The sequence below is a fragment of the Ailuropoda melanoleuca genome, chromosome 1 (genome assembly GCF_002007445.2).
Source record: "Ailuropoda melanoleuca isolate Jingjing chromosome 1, ASM200744v2, whole genome shotgun sequence".
NCBI classification, from domain to species: Eukaryota; Metazoa; Chordata; class Mammalia; order Carnivora; family Ursidae; genus Ailuropoda; species Ailuropoda melanoleuca.
The window spans coordinates 70,033,871-70,052,258 of NC_048218.1; the positions used below are offsets into that span (position 1 = coordinate 70,033,871).

Sequence of the window (18,388 nt, forward strand, 5' to 3'; positions counted from 1 at the left end):
GGCCATTTCATACTCTTCTTCTATGATGTCCTCTGTTAGTTGAAGCCCGTTTCCAACCAAGCTTCTGTAGCCCATGGAAATGATTTTAAGCAAATGGTCCTAAAAGCCTAAATGCATGTTCTTTGAGACAGGCTTATTTATTGGCTTCGAAAATATCCATCGATTTTCTAGCTGCTGAGATTTTGCATTTAACCTGACCCTTCATTTCACTCCTCTCAAATATAAAAGAATGGGAAGTGTATTATTTTTTCCTTGCTCTGGCTGCGAGAGAAGAAAATGAGGTAACAGAGCACTCTGCACCCCCTTGGAAAAGGCGATTCCAGAAGTTCTCAAAGAAGAGCTGCTTGTTTAACTTGTGCTTCATGCTTTCTCTAAATCATGCACACCGTTCAGGGAAGCCACTGGACATTTTAGTTAACTGGTTTCATGTGTGAGATTTGAAAAGAGCAGTTATCCAGGTGATCAAAGTATTGAGACACATCAACATTCTATGCCTCCTGGGGCGCCTGGGTGTTAAGCGTCTGCCTTCAGTTTGGGTCATGATCCCAGCGTCCTAGGATCGAGCCCCACATCGGGCTCCCTGCTCAGCAGGGAGCCTGCTTCTCCCTCTCCCTCTGCCTGCCACTCCTTGTGCTTGTGCCCACGCTTTCTCTGTGTCAAATAAATAAATAAAATCTTTAAAACACACACACACACACACACACACACACATTCTATGCCTCCCGAGGCAACGTTCCAAGAGGGGCATCACCTTATTTGGGGGGGGTTCTTCCATACACATCCGAATGTACACACAACGAAACACCACACAAACCCAAATTGATAGGCATTCTTCCAAAGTGTCAAGGTCATGAACAACCAAGACTGAAGAACCATTCCCAGGAGGAAGAGATTGCGGAGACATGACAGCTAAATGCACTGTGGGGGCCTGGTTTGTACCTGGGACCAGGAAAAGGTCCATTTGTAGGCCATTTGGTGACTTCTGAATCAGATCTGTAGATTAGTTCACCATATTACCGCAGCGGTCATTTGCTGGTTTTGATGATTGCGCTATGGTTTGTAAGATGTCAACATGCAGGGAAGTGAGGTGAAGCAAGACACAGGAACTCTGTACTATTTTTGCAACTTTCAAATAAGGGTAGTTATTTCAAAATAAAAAGTTGAAAAACACAAAGCAGGGATGAAAGATCTTCTTCCGTGCCCTGTGAAGGTCTTTGTCTTTTGAGGACACCTTTGTGTTTCTCCGCTGGGGGACAGCAGGACTGACAGATATCTTTGAGAGTCAGGCCTTCTCACCTCCTCCAGCATCTATGTGGGACGAGCTCTGTTTTGCCCACTAAGTGTGACCCTCTAGGGCACCTCCACCCTTTTGTTTCTTACCTTGTTCCATTTTCTCTATTGTAGCAACTCAAGGTTCTCCCTGGGAGCTGTGACAGGGGTCTGAAGAGGCGGGCGGTCAGCATGGCGGCCACAAGAGGTAGAACGGTGGGCCTCCTCCTGGTGGGTTCTGAAACACAAAATGCACCCTCAGCGTTGCCTTGTTGCCTCCATGGGTGTCTCCTTCAGGGGCTGAGGTGGGAGTGGCCATTTTTGCTGCAGGTTGTAAGAGTCCAACTGGGCTCTGTCCGTCTCGCCCAGGTCCAGTCACGGAACCAGGCAGGGTCCTCCTGGACCTCCCTCATCCAGCTGCAGCCTCATATGATGGAAAGAGTCAGGAGCTGGGGTCTAGTTCTGGCTGTGCCACCAAGTCCTTGGGCAACTGTGGGCGAGCTGTCACCCATCTGTAACAGGTCACCAAGTGAAGTAGCAACCATGGGGGGGAGGACTTGGGGACCCACCCCCGCGGGGATTCCAACTCCATGAGCCCCATTCCTTCTCTGTGTTCCCGATGACCAGCAGATCATCAGTCTATGGTGACCCAGGGCATCGGCCTGCGCTCTGTTTGGCCACATGTCTCCACAGGCAACTCTCCCAGCCCGTGCCACATATCACTGGGCTCAGCCTTCCACCAATCTCCCCCACCCCACCACACACAGGGTTTGGCTCTGAGGCTCAACTCCTCAGCAGCTCTGGGGCATGGAGCCTGGAGCTAGAAAGTGAGACATGCGTTCATCAACCTAAATTAAAACACACACACACAGAGTCTCTCCCCTCCCAACCCTCTTTTGAAGTCAAATCAACCTTACTGCAACAAGGCCATGTACCGTGTGGTCACCTTAAGTCACCTTAAGGCTACTGAGCACAGGACTGGCTGTGCATGATTGACCTTGGACTGGTGTGTGCATCAGCTTCGGTCCAGAGGAAGCAAGGGGAGGCCAGGAGGGAGCTGAGCAAGGCAACGGCAGCCAGAGGAGCATGGCCCTTCTCCTGGGGAGCCGCCCTGGCCTCTCCCGGCAGGTTTGCTACAGCACTATTAGCAGGAACGAGGTTGTGCCTGGGAGCCAGCTTCTCCCGGCCCTTGTCCTGCCGCCCACCCTAACTGGTGACCTGGGCCACCAGGTCTGGAGTCAATTCATCACCTGGCTAGCCACTGCACGGTTCTCTGTGGGCGGCAGGGGGAGGTGTTTAATCTGTTTAATCTTCAAGAAAGGAAAGCAAATAGGGATCCCTTGGCTAGTGTGATCTTTCCCGGACTATGCCCCAGGCTCTTGCTTCCACTCCTGTCCCTACTCACCACACTATTCCCAGCACTGCAGCCAGAAAGATCTTCATAATACTGGTCAGGTGCGGCGCCTGGGTGGCTCAGTCGGTTAAACGCTGGTTCAGGTCATGATCTTAGGGTCCTGGGATTGAACCTCACATCAGGCTCCCAGCTCAGTGGGGAGGCTGCTTCCCCCCCCACCCCGGCTCATGCTCTCTCTCTGCCTCTCTCTCTCAAATAAATAAAATCTTAAAAAAAAAACCCAAACCTGTCAACTTATGTGACTCCTTTGCCTAAAAGCCTCCTCTCCATGCCTGCTGGGAGTGGGCCTCTGCCTCCCTTCCCAGCCTTGTCTGGCACCACCCTCCCCTCTGCTCACTGCTCTATAGCCACACTGACCTTCTGAAAGCTTCTGTGTGTGTGCCAAGCTCTTTCCCACCTCAGGGCCCTGGCCTTTGCTCTTCCCTCACGCTAGGTGGCTGAGTCCTTCTGACTCTTCGGACTTCAGAGGGGCCGTCCCAGATCCCCCATGCAGCACACAGAGATTGCTCTCTGTAAGATCACTCTTCAATCCAAAAGCACCGTGTTTCTTTACTTTATCCTCCCCTTCTAGATCATCAGCTCAGTGGGGCCAGGGGCCTTGTCAGTCTTGCTCACCACTGAATCCTTCCTGCCCAGAAGAAGCCTGACACAAAGGAGGCATTCAGTGAGTCTCTGCGAGTGGGGATGAGCTGTGTGTAGGAAGTTGGCCTCTGGCCGACACTGAAGTTACCGTAGCAAGCACTTGGCAGGCGACAGCAAAATGGAGCCCGAACTGGCCCTTCAGAGAAGGCTTGAGCCCACATGGCTCAGCCTTCGCCTGGGGGCCCAGTCCCCACCCTAACCTCTGAGCTGGCTGAGTACACACGTCTCCACCTCTCCCTCTCCGTCAGGACCAGAGTCTGAGGTCACGACCACTGGCGGACTCCAAATCCAGTAGTCTGTAATTAAAGCCCTTCATCCCTTCTGCTCAGTGTCTGTGGCATGGTATCTCCACACAGAGGGCTGCTTTCAATTTTATTTTCCCTCAAGTCAGCAATATCGGAAAGTCCTGGAGTAAAAATAGCTTAAAGTACATGAAAACTTGGCCCTTTGAATAAATGCACTATTCGTGATGTCATCTCTTACACACAGAATGGTAGGATTTTAGATCTCTTCTTCCTTTTTAAGTTTCTAAAATATGCTGCTTTTTCCACAGCAAACAGTGCTATAGGCCGTGGGATTCCCATGCAGTCTTCGGGGATGTTTGCCATCTTAATGCCTAGTACTGGGCTTTCTTCCCTGTTAATATGAAGTTCTCAAACTTGAAAAGCCCTCACTTGCCTTTTGGTTTGGAAACAGAGGTGGCTGTGAAAGCTGGGTGCTGCAAGAAGGCAGAGCACCTTTTGGGGGTGGGGGGGGACAGTCTCCTGTGCCTTGTACTCAGTCAGCTCCCCCAGGGTAACTTGGCACAGAGGACTTGACTGTCAGGGACCAAATTTAGAAGATACTGTCACGAAATCAAGATGCTCACATGCCAATCTGGAATCTGGGAGAAACTTTTCTTTTCCTCTCTTATCTTTTTAAAGATGTTATTTTTTTATTTGAGAAAGAGAGAGAGCACAAGCAGGGGGAGTGGCAGAGGGAGAGAGAGAAGCAGACTTCCTGCTGAGCAGAGAGCCAGACATGGGGCTCGATCCCAGGACCCCAGGATCATGACCTGAGCTGAAAGCAGATGCTTAACTGACTGAGTCACCAGGCACCCCAAGGGAGAAACTTTTCTAACACTAAGAACACCTGTATGTACTCTCGAGGGCACCCCCTTCCATTTTCAATGTGTCACCTGTGCATAACCTGTGGAATGTACCGTCTTTCCAAAAAAACAGTGTGTGCATCCTGGCCCCAGTGCTGGGCTCCCTTGTGGCATGCCACCAGGACTATCTCGCAGAGGACGTAGCTGGTTGCATTCCTGTAGGTTAGGATCAAGGTCTCTCTCGCAAGGGACAGACATTCCCCATACTGAAATCCTTGGAAAAAGCAGGCCATCAGCAGGCAACAGGAACACAGGAGGCAGGCCTTAGGCAGGAAAGACAACGTATGTGTTTCTAGATGCGAAGTCTCGATGAGCCTTGGCACTACCAAGTGGGGAAGGAAGGCCCTATCCCCCTGAGGAGGGCAGGATGGGTTTAGGCAGGAAATGTTCCTATGTAGGGACCCCACACTGAGGAGCTTAAAACCAGTGAGCTTCTGTGTGAGATTCGAAGGTCTGACAACCGGCAGTCTGCCTCCAACGTGTCCTACCTGGCTGTTTCTGTTTGGCCAGCCTAGTGTTTTAAAAGGCAATGTAACTAGGCAGCTAAGTTATGCCTGAGCTCAATACAAGGTTTACATTTACTCTCTATCTTCAGCCTAACCGCAATCCCCTTTGTTAACTTCCTGGACTCTGCGGGCATTTGAGTTTGAAACCCCTACCCAGATAGATATACATTATCCTTTGGCTATTTCCCTTCTGGTTACGTACTATAAGCTTGCCTGAAAGTTCCAGCCCAGCTCAGCTACACATGCTAACCGCACAGTTAACAGGGGCTTCCTTAAGGCCATGCAAAAGGGAAACCTGACATGGTTTAAAGCCCTAATTCAAAAAAGATGACCATTACTCCTTAGAGAGAGGACTATTCTGGAACCAAAGTCTTATATAGAGGAACATTAAATGATATATAGATGACGGTCTCGCCACCATTTTATCATAGATACAGAGGTGACTCATAGCTGTGTGACAGAGACCTTCAGTAAGGGCAAAGGGTTTACCTGTACAGCCCAGTTCAGCGAAGGCAAACCTAACGCAGACACTTCAGTTAGTGTGAGAGACAGTCCAGTCACCTGATTAAACTCAGGTGATGCCAGCTCTCCTCAGACAACACAGAACCAACACTCTCTGAGGTGGTCATCTTTGGGTCCTGCTCACCTGATCCCTGCCCTCTCAGACCTGTCTCTCGCCCACAGGATTTGGCCTCCACAGCTGTAGTTGGCCAGTGAGACCTGCCATCTGGCCATGGAGGACTGGAGGACACAGTGAACCCATCATTCTGTCCCCTGGCTCTGTGAAAGAATGCAAATTGGCCTCTGGGGAAGGGGCAGGGACAAGTGCTCAGTAGTGGGGAGGGGGGCAGCCATGCCACACTGGGCCTGAAGCCAGAAAGGATGGAGAAAGCCGACCTGCAGAGAGAAGAGTCAGGCACACAGGCAGAAAGGAGGAGGGATGGACAGAGAGAAAAAAGAGAAACACAACAGCAGAGCCTCCTCAGGGCAGGGCTGCTTCTGAGACCCATTTGCCCTCCTGTCCTTCAGCTCTGTAAGGCACTCGAGGTCTTTACTCTCCATGGGATTTAAGTAAGCTTAAAGTCTCTGTTCCTTGCAGCCAAAACAATACCAGCTAACGTGCACAGAAACAGGTTTTTTCTGCAGAGCATTATTACTAATTCTTAAGCCCGCCCCATCTTCTGAGAATGCCACGCTATAGATCTTGCAGTGACAACAGGAACCCGTGCCTCCTCCTCTCCACTTCTCACCTGTCCTGCCCCAGGAAAAGGGTTACCAGAGCCGTCAAAATTGCCAGGTTAAGCAGGCATTCCATCCCTAGGATAATAGGGCCTGCCTAGCAAATTCAAGTCAGACCGCTAAACGGTGGGAGTCTCAGGGTTCCATCGGCGGGCTCTTCACACACCCATGGTGAGTTCTCAGAGCTTTAAATAGGATTTACATGCTGCCAGCTCCTAAATGTTTACCTCCTACCAGCCTCCTCCTCCAGACTTATACATCCACCCGCCCACCCAGCATCTCCACTGGAATATTGAATAGGTTATCTATTCTAATTTATAATAACCTGTCCCAAATTGAGCTTGTGCTATGGCACTGAGTATCTGCTTCTCTGTGCCTTCCTCATTCTCGATCCCTCTGGTTTTTTGCACACTCCACAGCCAAGCTGTGAGCACATTCTAACCCCACCTTCACAATATAGCTAGAGCCCTCTGATACCGTCTTTGCCTAAGCCATCTTCACTCCTTGCCAGGATTACTGCAATCGCCACCCGACTTGGCTCCTGGCTTCCACCTTCGTCCACCTTCAGACACGGCTCAACACAGGCCTGGATGATCCTGTGAAATACCACTCAGATCGTGTCACTCCTGCACCAAACTCTTGCTCGCAGGAAAAGCCCAAATCACTACAGATTGCCCCCAAGACCCTCCATGATCTGGGTCCTCCCCCCCCACCCCCATTCACGGCACCTTCTTGCTATCCTTAGAACATGACAAGTAAGTTCCTGTTTCGGAAACTTTGCCCTTACTTGGAACATTCTTCCCCCTCCCTATCCCACAGGGCTCCTTCTCTCACGTCAGTCCTTTACTCAGATGTTTCCTCAGGAAGACATTCCCTGGCTACCCCCTCAACCCCACCCCCACCCTGGCATTTTCTATTCCCCCCCTTCCCCACTTCCATCCCCCCCCCCTTCCTTGACTTACTACCTTATAACAGTATACACATTGTACTTATTTAACTTACTTGTTATCTTTCAGTCCCATTAGAATGTAAACTCTGAGAGCAGGGGGTTTTGTCTGCTTTGGTCACTGTCATTCTCCCAACACCTAACAGTGCTCTCAACATATTTGGCACATAATATGGAGTTACTTAAGGGGGTTTTCAGCAGAGGAATACTATGATCAGACTTACGTTTTAATACAGTAAATCTCACCAGGCTAAGAATAAACTGAGGATGAAGAAAAGCAGAGAGACCATTTATATGCTGCAGCAGTAATCCCAGTTGTGCACTGCACAACTCCAGTGAAATGTGAAAAGGCACTCTCTGGAGATATACAGAAGGGCTGCCAGCCCTTGTGGAAACCACTAAGGTAATTAGAAATGGTCAAAGTCTGGCTACGTTTTGAAGGTAGAGCCCCATATGATTTAACTGACAAATTTAATGGAGAATGCGCAAGAATGAAAAGTCAAAGATATTTCCAAGATTTGTGGTGCAGATATAAAAAAATAATAATATCAGCACAACTGACAAATTGAAGAGTCATTCTATTTATAAGTGCTTCCCACATTTCAAATCGGGGTAAACAAGCCAGGCCTCACCTGGCCCCTCCAAATCACTGTACTTTTCTCATCTACTCATTACCATTTGCTACACCATGGCCCAACAAGCCCTGTACTCTCCAGTTTCCATGTTTTGCTCATCCCATACCACATCTGACTTGTTCATATGACCAAGTCCTGATTCAAAGGACACTCCTCCAAGATGCCTTTCCTGACGTCCTAACTTTAAAAACTCAGTGTCTCACCTACATTTCCATTCCATCCCTTCCTTCTGTGCCTCTGTAACAGCACTTAGCACAGCACTTACCTAAGCAAGTAGTATTAGAGGTCTTTCTGTTTATAAGCATTCACAGCCCCTATCCACCAACTCCCACCTTCACTGTGAGCTCCCCACAGATAGGATCCACGTGCTATATCATTGACTTCCGCCTCCTCCAAAATATCTACTCTGCTGTCTGCCAGGAAACAGCCACTATACACATGTGTATGGAGAGAATAGGAAAGCTGCACAAATTCCCAAGGTCGGCTTCCACGCCCGCCAGGGTGTATATAAACCCATGCAAGGCCGACCTCCAAAGCTCAGGTAGAAAGTAGGACATATGCTGCGTCATAAAGGATCGGGGTGGCAGGAAGCCTGCAGGCTGCCCTTCGTAATGAAACACGTGCCTCTGCAACTACCCCCCAAGCAGGGCGAGCCCATCAGCTGACTCGAGGCCGGTTTTGGCCGACTGGCTGGAAAAAACGCGCAGAGCTCAACGACACGCGCAGAGCTCAACCACGCGAGCAGCGCCAAACCCTCCCCAAGGCGGCTGCGGGCGGACAGCCAGGACACCTTCTCCCGCACGCTCGGGCACTCAAGCAGAACGCGACCGAGCCCGAGGCGCCGGCGCCGCCACCTCGCTCCACACCGCGCGGACGGCCGAGCAGCCAATGGCAGCGCCGCCCTTCCTTCCCGCCGGCCGGAGGCGGGAGCCAAGAGGCTCGGCTCAAGCCGCGCTCCCATTGGCTGAGACGGAGCCGCCCAAAGCCCCGCGGTGCTCGCGGGCAGCTCGGCGTGCGGGGTCCTGAGATCACCTCAGCAGCCGCAGGCTGGCCCCGCGGCGCCTCCCCCAGCACCCCCCCCCCTGCTCTCCTCCCCGTCCTGCTGCCTGTCCGGTCCTCCAGCAACAGCAGGCGCAGCTAGTGCTCGACCGGCAGCCTAACCACCGTCTCCCATCCTCCCCGAGGGCCCAGCGGCAGGGGAGGACGCGATGTGGGGCAGGAGGAGGGAGATGCGGTGAAGAAGGGGGCGGGCCGAGCCTGCGGCTGGAACGCTCGGCTTCCGACTATGAATCACCTTGGGCCCCTTCCTTCCCTTTGGGGGGCCGGGGTGGTCTTCTGTAAAATGCGGAGGCGGGGAAGGATGAGTGCCGAGAGTTTCCCCTGGGCGCCTCGCGGCTGCGTGTTCAGCCTGGGCCTCCTCCTGCGGAGCACATTATGCCCAATAATAAACGCCAGGCGGGCTCCCAGAGCGCGGATAGAAGGCCCAGGAAGGCGGTGGGTGAGGACCACCCGGGATTGAGACGGATCTGGGCAGGATCCGTCCATCTCCCCACCCTTTCCCCGGCCGCAGCTGCAGGGCCAGACCTGTAGGAATCTGCCACATTCCCCACCCGCATCCTGGCGACTCGGCCAAGGGGCCGCGCAAGGCCAAACCAAACGGAGCAGGGGGCGTCGGCGCATTCCGTCCGCGCTGCAGAGATGTGGACCCCTCCTCTTACCCCAAACCAAATGGGTGGAGGGGCTCCGGCTGCGGAGGGCCCAGCTGGCGCGTTCCCCTGAGCCCAACCCTTCGCGGGTACTCCTGGCTTGGACGGCCGAATGGGGGCGCTGCCGCCGTTTCCTTCTCGAAGCCCCTGTACACGTTCCCACGGCTGCGGCTTCCTACTTGGGCTACCGGATGCGGCCGAGCCTAGACACAGTGGGTGCAAGCTGTCTGGCTGCGCGGGGCGGGGCGGACCGCGGGCGTCGCCGGGGCGGGGAGTGCTCCTGCGCTTTCTCCTTCCTCCTCCGGCGTCCCGCCTGGCCCTCCTCCCGCGGACGGTACCCCCAATCCGGCTTCCAGCCGGAGATTAACCCCTTGCCGGGCGCTGATCTCCACCGTCAGCCGCGTTCTCCAGAGGCTGGCTCTCGGGCTGGGAGGAGCAGGTGCCGCACCAGGAACTGAGGGAACCTGGTGAGAAATGAGGCTCCTTCCAGCTTCTGCGCATGTTGGCTGACTTAAGAACTCATCGGAGTTGGTTGGGTGGTTTTTATATTTGTCTTTTGATCGGATGAAATGCATTTAAAGAATTACTCCTATGAATTTTAAAAAGTAATTTAAGAATAGCACAGCTGCCAGAGTTTGAACAATAGAACGTCAGGGCCAATTGCCCACAGATCAGGATGACCGCGTCAAGTTTCTAGGATGAAAAACCGCCTAAGGAGAGAAGGAAGCTATGGACAAACTCGTGACAGCGGCTATGTTTCCATCAAATTGCAGAAGCGTTGATTGGGAAGGGGTTACGCAGATGAAAAAGGGAGGGAAGCGCTGGCCTGGTGGGGCTTTAAAAGGAACTTCTCAGCTCCGTTCCATGAGCTTCTTGAGTTACTATTTCTTCTTTATCCCCAGCTCCTGACACATAGAGTCTTGAAGAATGGGGGGGTCCCAAAGGCAGGATGCACTTGATTCTCTGTACCCATTTTACAGACAAACTCAAACCAATGTACTTTCTTCAGTGCTGTCTTTCAGAATACTCACTCGGTACGCCCTGCCACAGGCATAACATAAATCATTATATTGGGTTGCTGGTTACACTCTGAGGGTTATGCATTGCTAAGAAAGCATTTAATTAAAGGAGGAATTACTATTTCCACCTAGAAAAACCGGAAGTCTTGACTTTGGACTGAGAATTAAATGGAAATGTAGCTCTATTTATGGAAGTCACAGAAAGGACATTTGATCTGCAGTTAGTTATATCAGACTGCACCTGTGGCTGACCTCACAGCTTCCCAGCCCACCTTTTTGTTCGAGCTTTGCTGTGACAAACGACTGCATACAGGTGTTACCTGTGAGCACCTTGCCTGGGCTGCACCTGGTGTCGTCTTGCCTCTGGTCTTCCCCGTCACAGCAGCCAGGGACCTCTGCGGAAAATCCCTGCCCATTCTGACACAAGTGGCATACCTACAAATTGTCAAAGAACTAACACTTCTTGGGACAAGCTTTGAGGCAGAAACAAGCTGATGGAGAAATACTCCCCTCTTCCATTCTTCTGGTGGGCAGTTCAAAGGCGTATTCTGCATAGCTCCTGAGAGGATAGATTCCACGGTGGTGCCCAACTTTATCAGTTCAGTACTGCACCCTTGGTTTGCTTTTGTCTGTTCTTCCTTCCTTGCCTGATCTTCCCACCCCTCCATTCCTGTTCCTTGGGATTTGATCCCAAAATAAACTACCTGTATGAAAATTCTTGCTCAGAGTGTTTTTCAGGAAACCAGACAAAGCCAATCAACCCAAAAGAGGCATCTCTGCCCACCTGTCGGGGTCTTTCTCAGCAGACCATTCCCAAGTCTGCTAACAAGGACTCAGTTTGTTCAGCCTGGGCTTTTGCTCCTTTTATCTCCCAGTTGCCCTGCCCTCTAGGGCATCACCAATAAGCTCTCAGAGACGGGCAGAACGCGTGGGGACTCCCAAGAGATAGGGCCAGCTGAGGGCCTGGATCTAAATGAGAGTCTGACAAGATCATTCTCAGCAATCCTTAAATCTCTCCCCTGTTTCTGAGGTCCTGGCTGCTGACTTTGAAACTGGAGGAACGCTCAGCTCTGGGGTTGAACATGGAAGCGGAGACGATGTGGGACCCAATTCACTCCCAATACAGTGTGTGCTGAGATTCTGTCTCCTTTCTGCCCTCCTCTTCCCCTCACCCTCTTGTAAAAGCTGTTCCTCTACCCAGATACAAGGTCTCTGGCCATGGTGTGAGGCACCTAGCACGTTTCATCTCATTTCAACACCCACGGTGCTGTTGCAAATTATGCAGCTAGTCTGGGAGGGAAGCGGCCCTTCACCTCTGCCTTCGAGGGAAACGAGACATGCACAGAAGTTAATGAATCATTAGAAGTCCTGTAAGTCTTCTAAAAGAGGGACATGTAAGTGTAGTGGGAGTTCTGGCAGGGCTTCAGGATGGGCTTTGTAGAAGAGGTAGCATCCTGAAAGACTCCGTTGGAACGAAGCCCCCTTAAGAGACCCCACTGCCCCGAGAGCCACAGCGTTTGCTCCCGTCCATATCAGTTCCTAATTGCCTCCTGGCTCACATGCTTCCTGAATCCCAGTCAAGCTAATCCTTCCCTCATCTTCCAAGGCCCCAGCCCTCCCCCTCTAGACCTGGCCCTGTCCCATCTCTGAATGCCCTTGGTCTTCTCTGCCCTCAGTGTTAAGTGTTGAATGTCAAATGGCACAGGTTAAATCCTGCCCTTGGCCAGCCACCTCGAAGCCCTCCGGGAGCCACCTGTGCAGCCCTCTGTGCTGAGCGTTGCTGGGGAAGAGAGAAGAATAACACCGTTTACTATTCCAAACCCTACAGGGCTTCTGTTTGTTTTGATACAATTGAATTTTCTTTAAAAAAAAAAAATGGGGAGGTGGCTAGATATCATGTCCTTAATTCTGCAGAATCTTTAAAGTATCAAGCAGCTTTTTCTATAATTGACAGTGAAACAAAGAAAAAGCTCAAAGGATTATTCTAAAAGCTGCTGTGCTCAGAATCTAATGCGCTGAAAAGAGCTCTTGATCCCGACGTGACTGTAATACTGAATTCTGCCCATGAATGAGAACTGGAGGCCCAGCCTTCTCCCTGCAGTGAATGAGCAAGCAAAACAAGAGCTTGGACCTTTCTGGAAAAGGAGGGGCGGTGTCAGGCACCCGCATCCTCACCCCCTTTCTGTCTCTTGACTCCAATGTCTTTAACTAAAATTTGGGGGTTTTTTTAACAACAGTTTGGTATGAGGAGTGGTTTGAAAAAAAAAATTTTTTTTTGAGTGGGCTCCTTGCCCAACATGGGGCCTAAACTCAGGACCCTGAAATCAAGAGTCACATGCTCTACCAAGTAAGCCAGGCAGATGCCCCAGTAGTTTGGAAATTTAAGCAAAGTTTCTTTGAGGTCATTGGGATCTTTGAAGACGGTAAGTATGAGAAGGTAAAAAACAGTGTCCCTGCTTCTGTCCATTCCCCCCAAGCTAGAGCAACCCATAAATCTCCTTCCTTCCTTCTTTCAGTTTACATCTGAGTCTTTATTATATATCACAGGCATTGTGCTTTGTTCTCAGAATACAGTGATAACCAAATGTGGGGTCCCTGTCTTCAACAGCACAACTTAGCAGTTAGTTGCTACGTACCAGACACTACGTCAAGAGCTTTGTGCGCATTATTTCACTTAATCTCTGTAACAGTCTTAAAAGTGACCTAAGATTGGGGTGCCTGGGTGGCACAGCGGTTAAGCATCTGCCTTCGGCTCAGGGAGTGATCCTGGCGTTGTGGGATCGAGCCCCACATCAGGCTCTTCCGCTATGAGCCTGCTTCTTCCTCTCCCACTCTCCTTGCTTGTGTTCCCTCTCTCACTGGCTGTCTCTATCTCTGTCAAATAAATAAATAAATCTTTAAAAAAAAAAGTGACCTAAGATTATCCCCATTTTGCATCTAAGGAAGTTGAGGCCTAGAGAGGTCAAAAAATTGCCCACAGGAACACAACTAGCAAGTGACAGAGACAGATACCACATAAGTCCATCCTATTCCATAGACTTTCTTTCCTTCTTTCTTTCTTTTTTTGTAGAGAGAGAATGTGCACAAGCCGGGGGTGGTGGGGCAGGATAGAGAGAGAAAGAATCTCAAGCAGGAGCCTGACAAGGGGCTCCATCTCACCACCCTGAGATCATGACCCGAGCTGAAATCAAGTTGGACACTCAATGGACTGAGCTACCCAGGCACCCTCCAAAGACTTTCTTTAAGCCTACCACCAATTGCCCTAAGGTTCTTGCTTAAACAAAAGATGAAAATTCCAGTTTATAAGGGTATTTGGAATAGAGAATTTTTTATAACCTGTTGGGCATTGTTTCTGTAAGTGATCTAACAGGAGCTCAAATGCCTTATTACATGGAAATTTCTTTCAACAAGTACAATACGGATGTCAAGATCTGATGCCCTCACCTAGGAAAAGTAATTATAGTTTCTAATTGACCATATAAACTTCGAAAGAGAAAAATATTGGACAAGATTCTCAACCCTTAAATCTAATTTTCTGACCTTCAAATTCTGTTTTTTCAAAGAATATTTATTACAGTAAACTCTTAAAAATCAGGATACCAATCTGTATGCTTATTTTTTTCATATCCATTCAATTTTTTTCAAACGAATATGTATTTTTTAAATATTTTCTGCTTCTTTTGTTTGTTTGTTTGTTAAAGATTTTATTTATTCGACAGAGATAGAGACAGCCAGTGAAAGAGGGAACACAAGCAGGGGGAGTGGGAGAGGAAGAAGCAGTCCTAGTGGAGGAGCCTGATGTGGGGCTCGATCCCAGAACGCCGGGATCACGCCCTGAGCCAAAGGCAGACGCTTAACCGCTGTGCCACCCAGGCGCCCCTAAATATTTTCTGCTTCTTGCACCAAGGATAGGGCCTACCTATTTCAAAAGGGTAATCAAATTGCCAAGATGTTGCCTTTCTATTTTGGGTTGCCAGAACCTCTTTCCGAAGGCATATCTACTTCTCCCCAACTCCCTCCCCTCAACCAGGCTCTTCCCAAGACTTGAAGGTTTTCCTTCCTTTGATATTTCTCACATTCAGTATTCACTCACCTTCGCTGGTGGTGGGGTAGCAATGTCCCCTCAGCACTATCAGCACGCAGGGTACTCTCCAGGAAAGGTACAAGCCAGATACACCTGGAATCCTCTTAATGCTCAGTTAATAGGGTGTAATACACACTCCTGGAAACCTCTTCCAAAATGTATGTCTATTATTTCAATGCTTGCCTTTAGCAGAGAAGGGAAACTCTCACACTCATTTGATAAAACGAACTAATGACAAAATACAATATTTAGAGTTGTGGATGTTTGTGTGTTTGTCATTAAATAGGCAAAGTTCAGCTTTGTAAATGTTTGTTTTAAGCTTAAAATGTCTGTGAGTTTGGCAGAGAGTCAAGAGTAAATGCCACTGATTAAGGACTATTCAGAAAAAATTATGCCAAAGGGCAGCTCCAGCTGACTTCACCTCAAGCTCCTCCTGCCAGGTATATGTAGACATATGACCACAGGAAATGGTCTGAACAGAAAGAAATATCCAGAGAAGTCCTGAACATGACCCACAATCAGGACCTGAGAAAGATTTCAAGATGTCCAAGTAGCTTTAGACAGAGTTAGTTGTGAGAAGGTGGGGTAAAACATACCCCTTGAACATCACGATGGAGGTAAGGAAGAGTATGTCTGGACTATAGGAGATCCCTTAAGGGTGTCTCTTAGTATTACCATGCCCTGTCATTAAAGTCAGTGGAAAATTACAACAATCAAATTCAGGCAGGACTGCTAATGACCTTGATCCTCCATGAATGAAGGTTCAGGGCATCCTACCAGGTAAAGAAGCACAAACAGACAAGGACAAAGGGAATATGGAATGGGCAATAGGAAAAAGTAATTATAAATACCAGCTACAACCACGTGCTCAGTTACAGAAAACAAGGGCTGTAATTGTCATGAGGATTTCTTCCTTATTTTGTGGTATGTGTGTGTGTGTTTAATATCTTTGTTTTCTTTCCTCTATTATTCCCTTATGTAACATAAGACACTTTGACTTTATATCATATATATCATAGTATTGTTAACTTTATAGCATTGTATTTAAGTTATGTGATAGCAAGGAGAAGAGTAAGCATCGCCCACAAACTTTGCATCCTCTTCTAGGGAAAGGGTTAGTGCATTTTCAATTGTATACAGGGTAGTCATATCAAGTTAGGTGGAATTATTACCTTATTATTGTCTATATTTGGAGACTAAGTATGGTTTAAGGAGATATGTATGGGTGCCAAGTTGACATGGAGTGGCTGTTGATGTTTAATTTTATATGTCAGCTTGGCTAGTCCACAGTGCCCACGTATTTGGTCAAACATTATTCTGAATGTTTTTGTGAAGATGTTTTCAGATGAAATGAATATTTAAATCAGTGGACTTTGAGTAAAGCAGATTACCCTTCATAGCATGGATGGCCTCATCCAACCAAATGAAGGTCTTAATGGGAAGACTGACCTCCTCAGGAGAGGGAATTCTGCCAGCAGACCACATTTGGACTCCTCTGGAGCTCTTCCTTGGATCTCCACCCTGCTGGCCTATGCTGATGATTTTGAACTTGCCAAGCCTCTACAATCATGTAAGTCAATTCCTTAAAATCTTTTTCTCTTTCCCTCTTTCTCCCCCAAACCCTCGCTCTTCCCACCCCTCTCTTCATCCATACACATCCTGTTGGTTCTGTTCCTCAGGAGAACCCTAACCCTAATACACCCACTCAGACTGGTCTGCTTCCCTAATTAGACCCTGACACAACATTGAAATAAATCCCCTACTCTGGAATTGGTCTCTCTTTCTGTCTGGGAGGGTAGGACCCCAAAGGAGCAGGGAGGGCCATTACTTGGGGACTTAGAGCACAGGTCAGAGGCAAGAGTGTTGCTGCTAGGCTAAGCTGGGCTATGGCAAGTCTTGCTTTTCATCCTCTCCTTCTCCTGAGGTCCCTGCAGTCACTGAGCTCCAGGTGCTCACAGCCCAAGGAGAGGGACGATGGCGCTCCAGGACAGCTTGGACTCCATGATGTAACAGGCAAAACCATGGGCTCTGGGAGGATGGAAGAGGGAGCTGTTCCCTCAGATTGGGGCCAAGCAGCAGGCTTCATAGAGGAGGTGACTGCCTTGGAATACAGATTCAAAGATTGATAGAATAATCTAAAGTCCCAATTGTTAAGAGTTGGGCACGTTTGCCTTCCCTATACACACATACATACACTAACACTTAGACACTTTACTGAGTCATTTGAAAGTATGTTGCAGACAGACATCACGACACACCACTCCCAAATATTTCAGCATCTATTTCAAAGGAGCAAGGCGATAAGGCAATTCTCCTACATAACCATGATACTATATTGTCACATTCAAGAAATTCAACATTGATAAGAATAGTAGGATCCAGTTCATCTATACTCAGATTTTTTTCAGTTGTCCCAATAATGTCCTTTTGTAGTTTTTTCCCTCAGTCAAGATTCTAACTAAGGATAATGACTTACATTTAGTTATCATATCTCTTTAGTTTCTCTTAATCTGGAACAGTACCCTGCTTTTTCTTTTTGGGGACAGGGTCATTCATGATATTGACAGATCGATGAGTCCAGGCTAGTTGTGGGCCCAGCCAGTGGCCAAACTGGAAGGAAGAGCTTGTAGAAATGAAGAGTCTAAAGAGATGAGGCTGAGGATGGGCTGGGCTGGAGTGGGGTGAGCTGGGCTGGGGAGCTGGGAAGCTTGAATTTCATGGTGTTTGCAGTGTCCCCCTGACTCCTGGCGGATTCACTGGGTGATAACGGGTGTGTTCTTAAGGTTATACAACCACCCAGCAACCTGTCCTTTTTTAGGGGCTCCTGGCCAGCTGGGGTATCTATCTCTGGGTTATCCTAGCACAATGTTTCCTCATAGCGGGAAACTATTTCAGGCAGACCAAGAGTTTCTGGAACCTCTCCTTGCTTCTTCATCCCTCCCATTTCACCAGGTTCTGCAGCGAGCCTCCATTGCTGCTGCCCAGCATTCCCATTCCGTCTCCCTCGTCGCTGGCTCAGGTCTGGGGGGGCAGAGGAGGGACACCCAAGTTGGCATCCTAGTGAGTCAATGAGACAGGAATCAAAGAGAGCAGGGGACATGAGGAGACGTACAAAGGGGCACAGGGTTGGCTGGAAGCAAAAGACCACCAGACTGAGCAGCCCAGGCTTCCAGTACCGAGCGAGCCAGAAGCAAAGGCAGAACTGGCAGTGTGAAGGGAAGTGAGATGTTTGCTGGCATTCGGGGTATAGCAGGTCCTCCTTAGGGGTGTTTCCTCAAATGGCTGCTCATTTTCTCACATGACGTGAGGCCGCGGCAGCCACAAGAGAGAAGGATGAGAGCCATGCTTGCAGGCAGCGTGTTCTGATAAGTAGAAGCTGGTTCAGGGGATGGGTCCCACTCACATGCACACCATAGTAATAGAGCTTCACGCACAGTTGAAGGACTTGCAGCAGGAAGGCAGAGTCCCAGCGTCATGGCCCCAAAGGAGTGCCAAAGAGACACACTACGCCCAGACACTCAGCGGCACGGCTGAAAGGCAAGAAAAGGAAATGAAGTATAAATAAAAGGAGTCAAAACTACTATTACGCCAGCCCTATAATTATTAATCCAGACTATTCAGGATAGTGAACACCATAGCTATTAGAATAATAATGGAGTTTGGGGGCACCTGGGTGGCTAAGTTGGTTAAGCATCTGCCTTCGGCTCAGGTCATGAGTCCAGGGTCCTGGGATCGAATCCCACATCAGGCTCCTTGCTCAGGGGGGGAGCCTGCTTCTCCC

The 18,388-nt window shown here is 49.3% G+C and overlaps 1 protein-coding gene across 3 annotated transcripts in view; it reads right to left on the reverse strand.

Annotated features, from left to right (window-relative positions):
- The window catches only part of BDH1 (3-hydroxybutyrate dehydrogenase 1), a 39,807-nt gene extending 24,984 nt beyond the window's left edge, over window positions 1-14,823 (reverse strand). Inside the window, exons 1-3 of one of the 3 annotated variants that reach the window (XM_034660717.1) lie at window positions 9,517-10,135; window positions 2,675-2,783; window positions 1,381-1,507 (exon numbers count right to left, since the gene is read on the reverse strand). In XM_034660717.1, the coding sequence (XP_034516608.1) occupies window positions 1,381-1,463 (83 nt within the window). In that variant the 5' untranslated portion in view covers window positions 1,464-1,507; window positions 2,675-2,783; window positions 9,517-10,135. Of the gene's footprint in view, window positions 1-1,380; window positions 1,508-2,674; window positions 2,784-9,516; window positions 10,136-14,616 lie in introns of those variants that run through there. The other 2 variants (XM_034660711.1, XM_011227734.3) reach the window with 2 other exon arrangements.
- Between the last annotated feature and the right edge of the window lie 3,565 nt (window positions 14,824-18,388).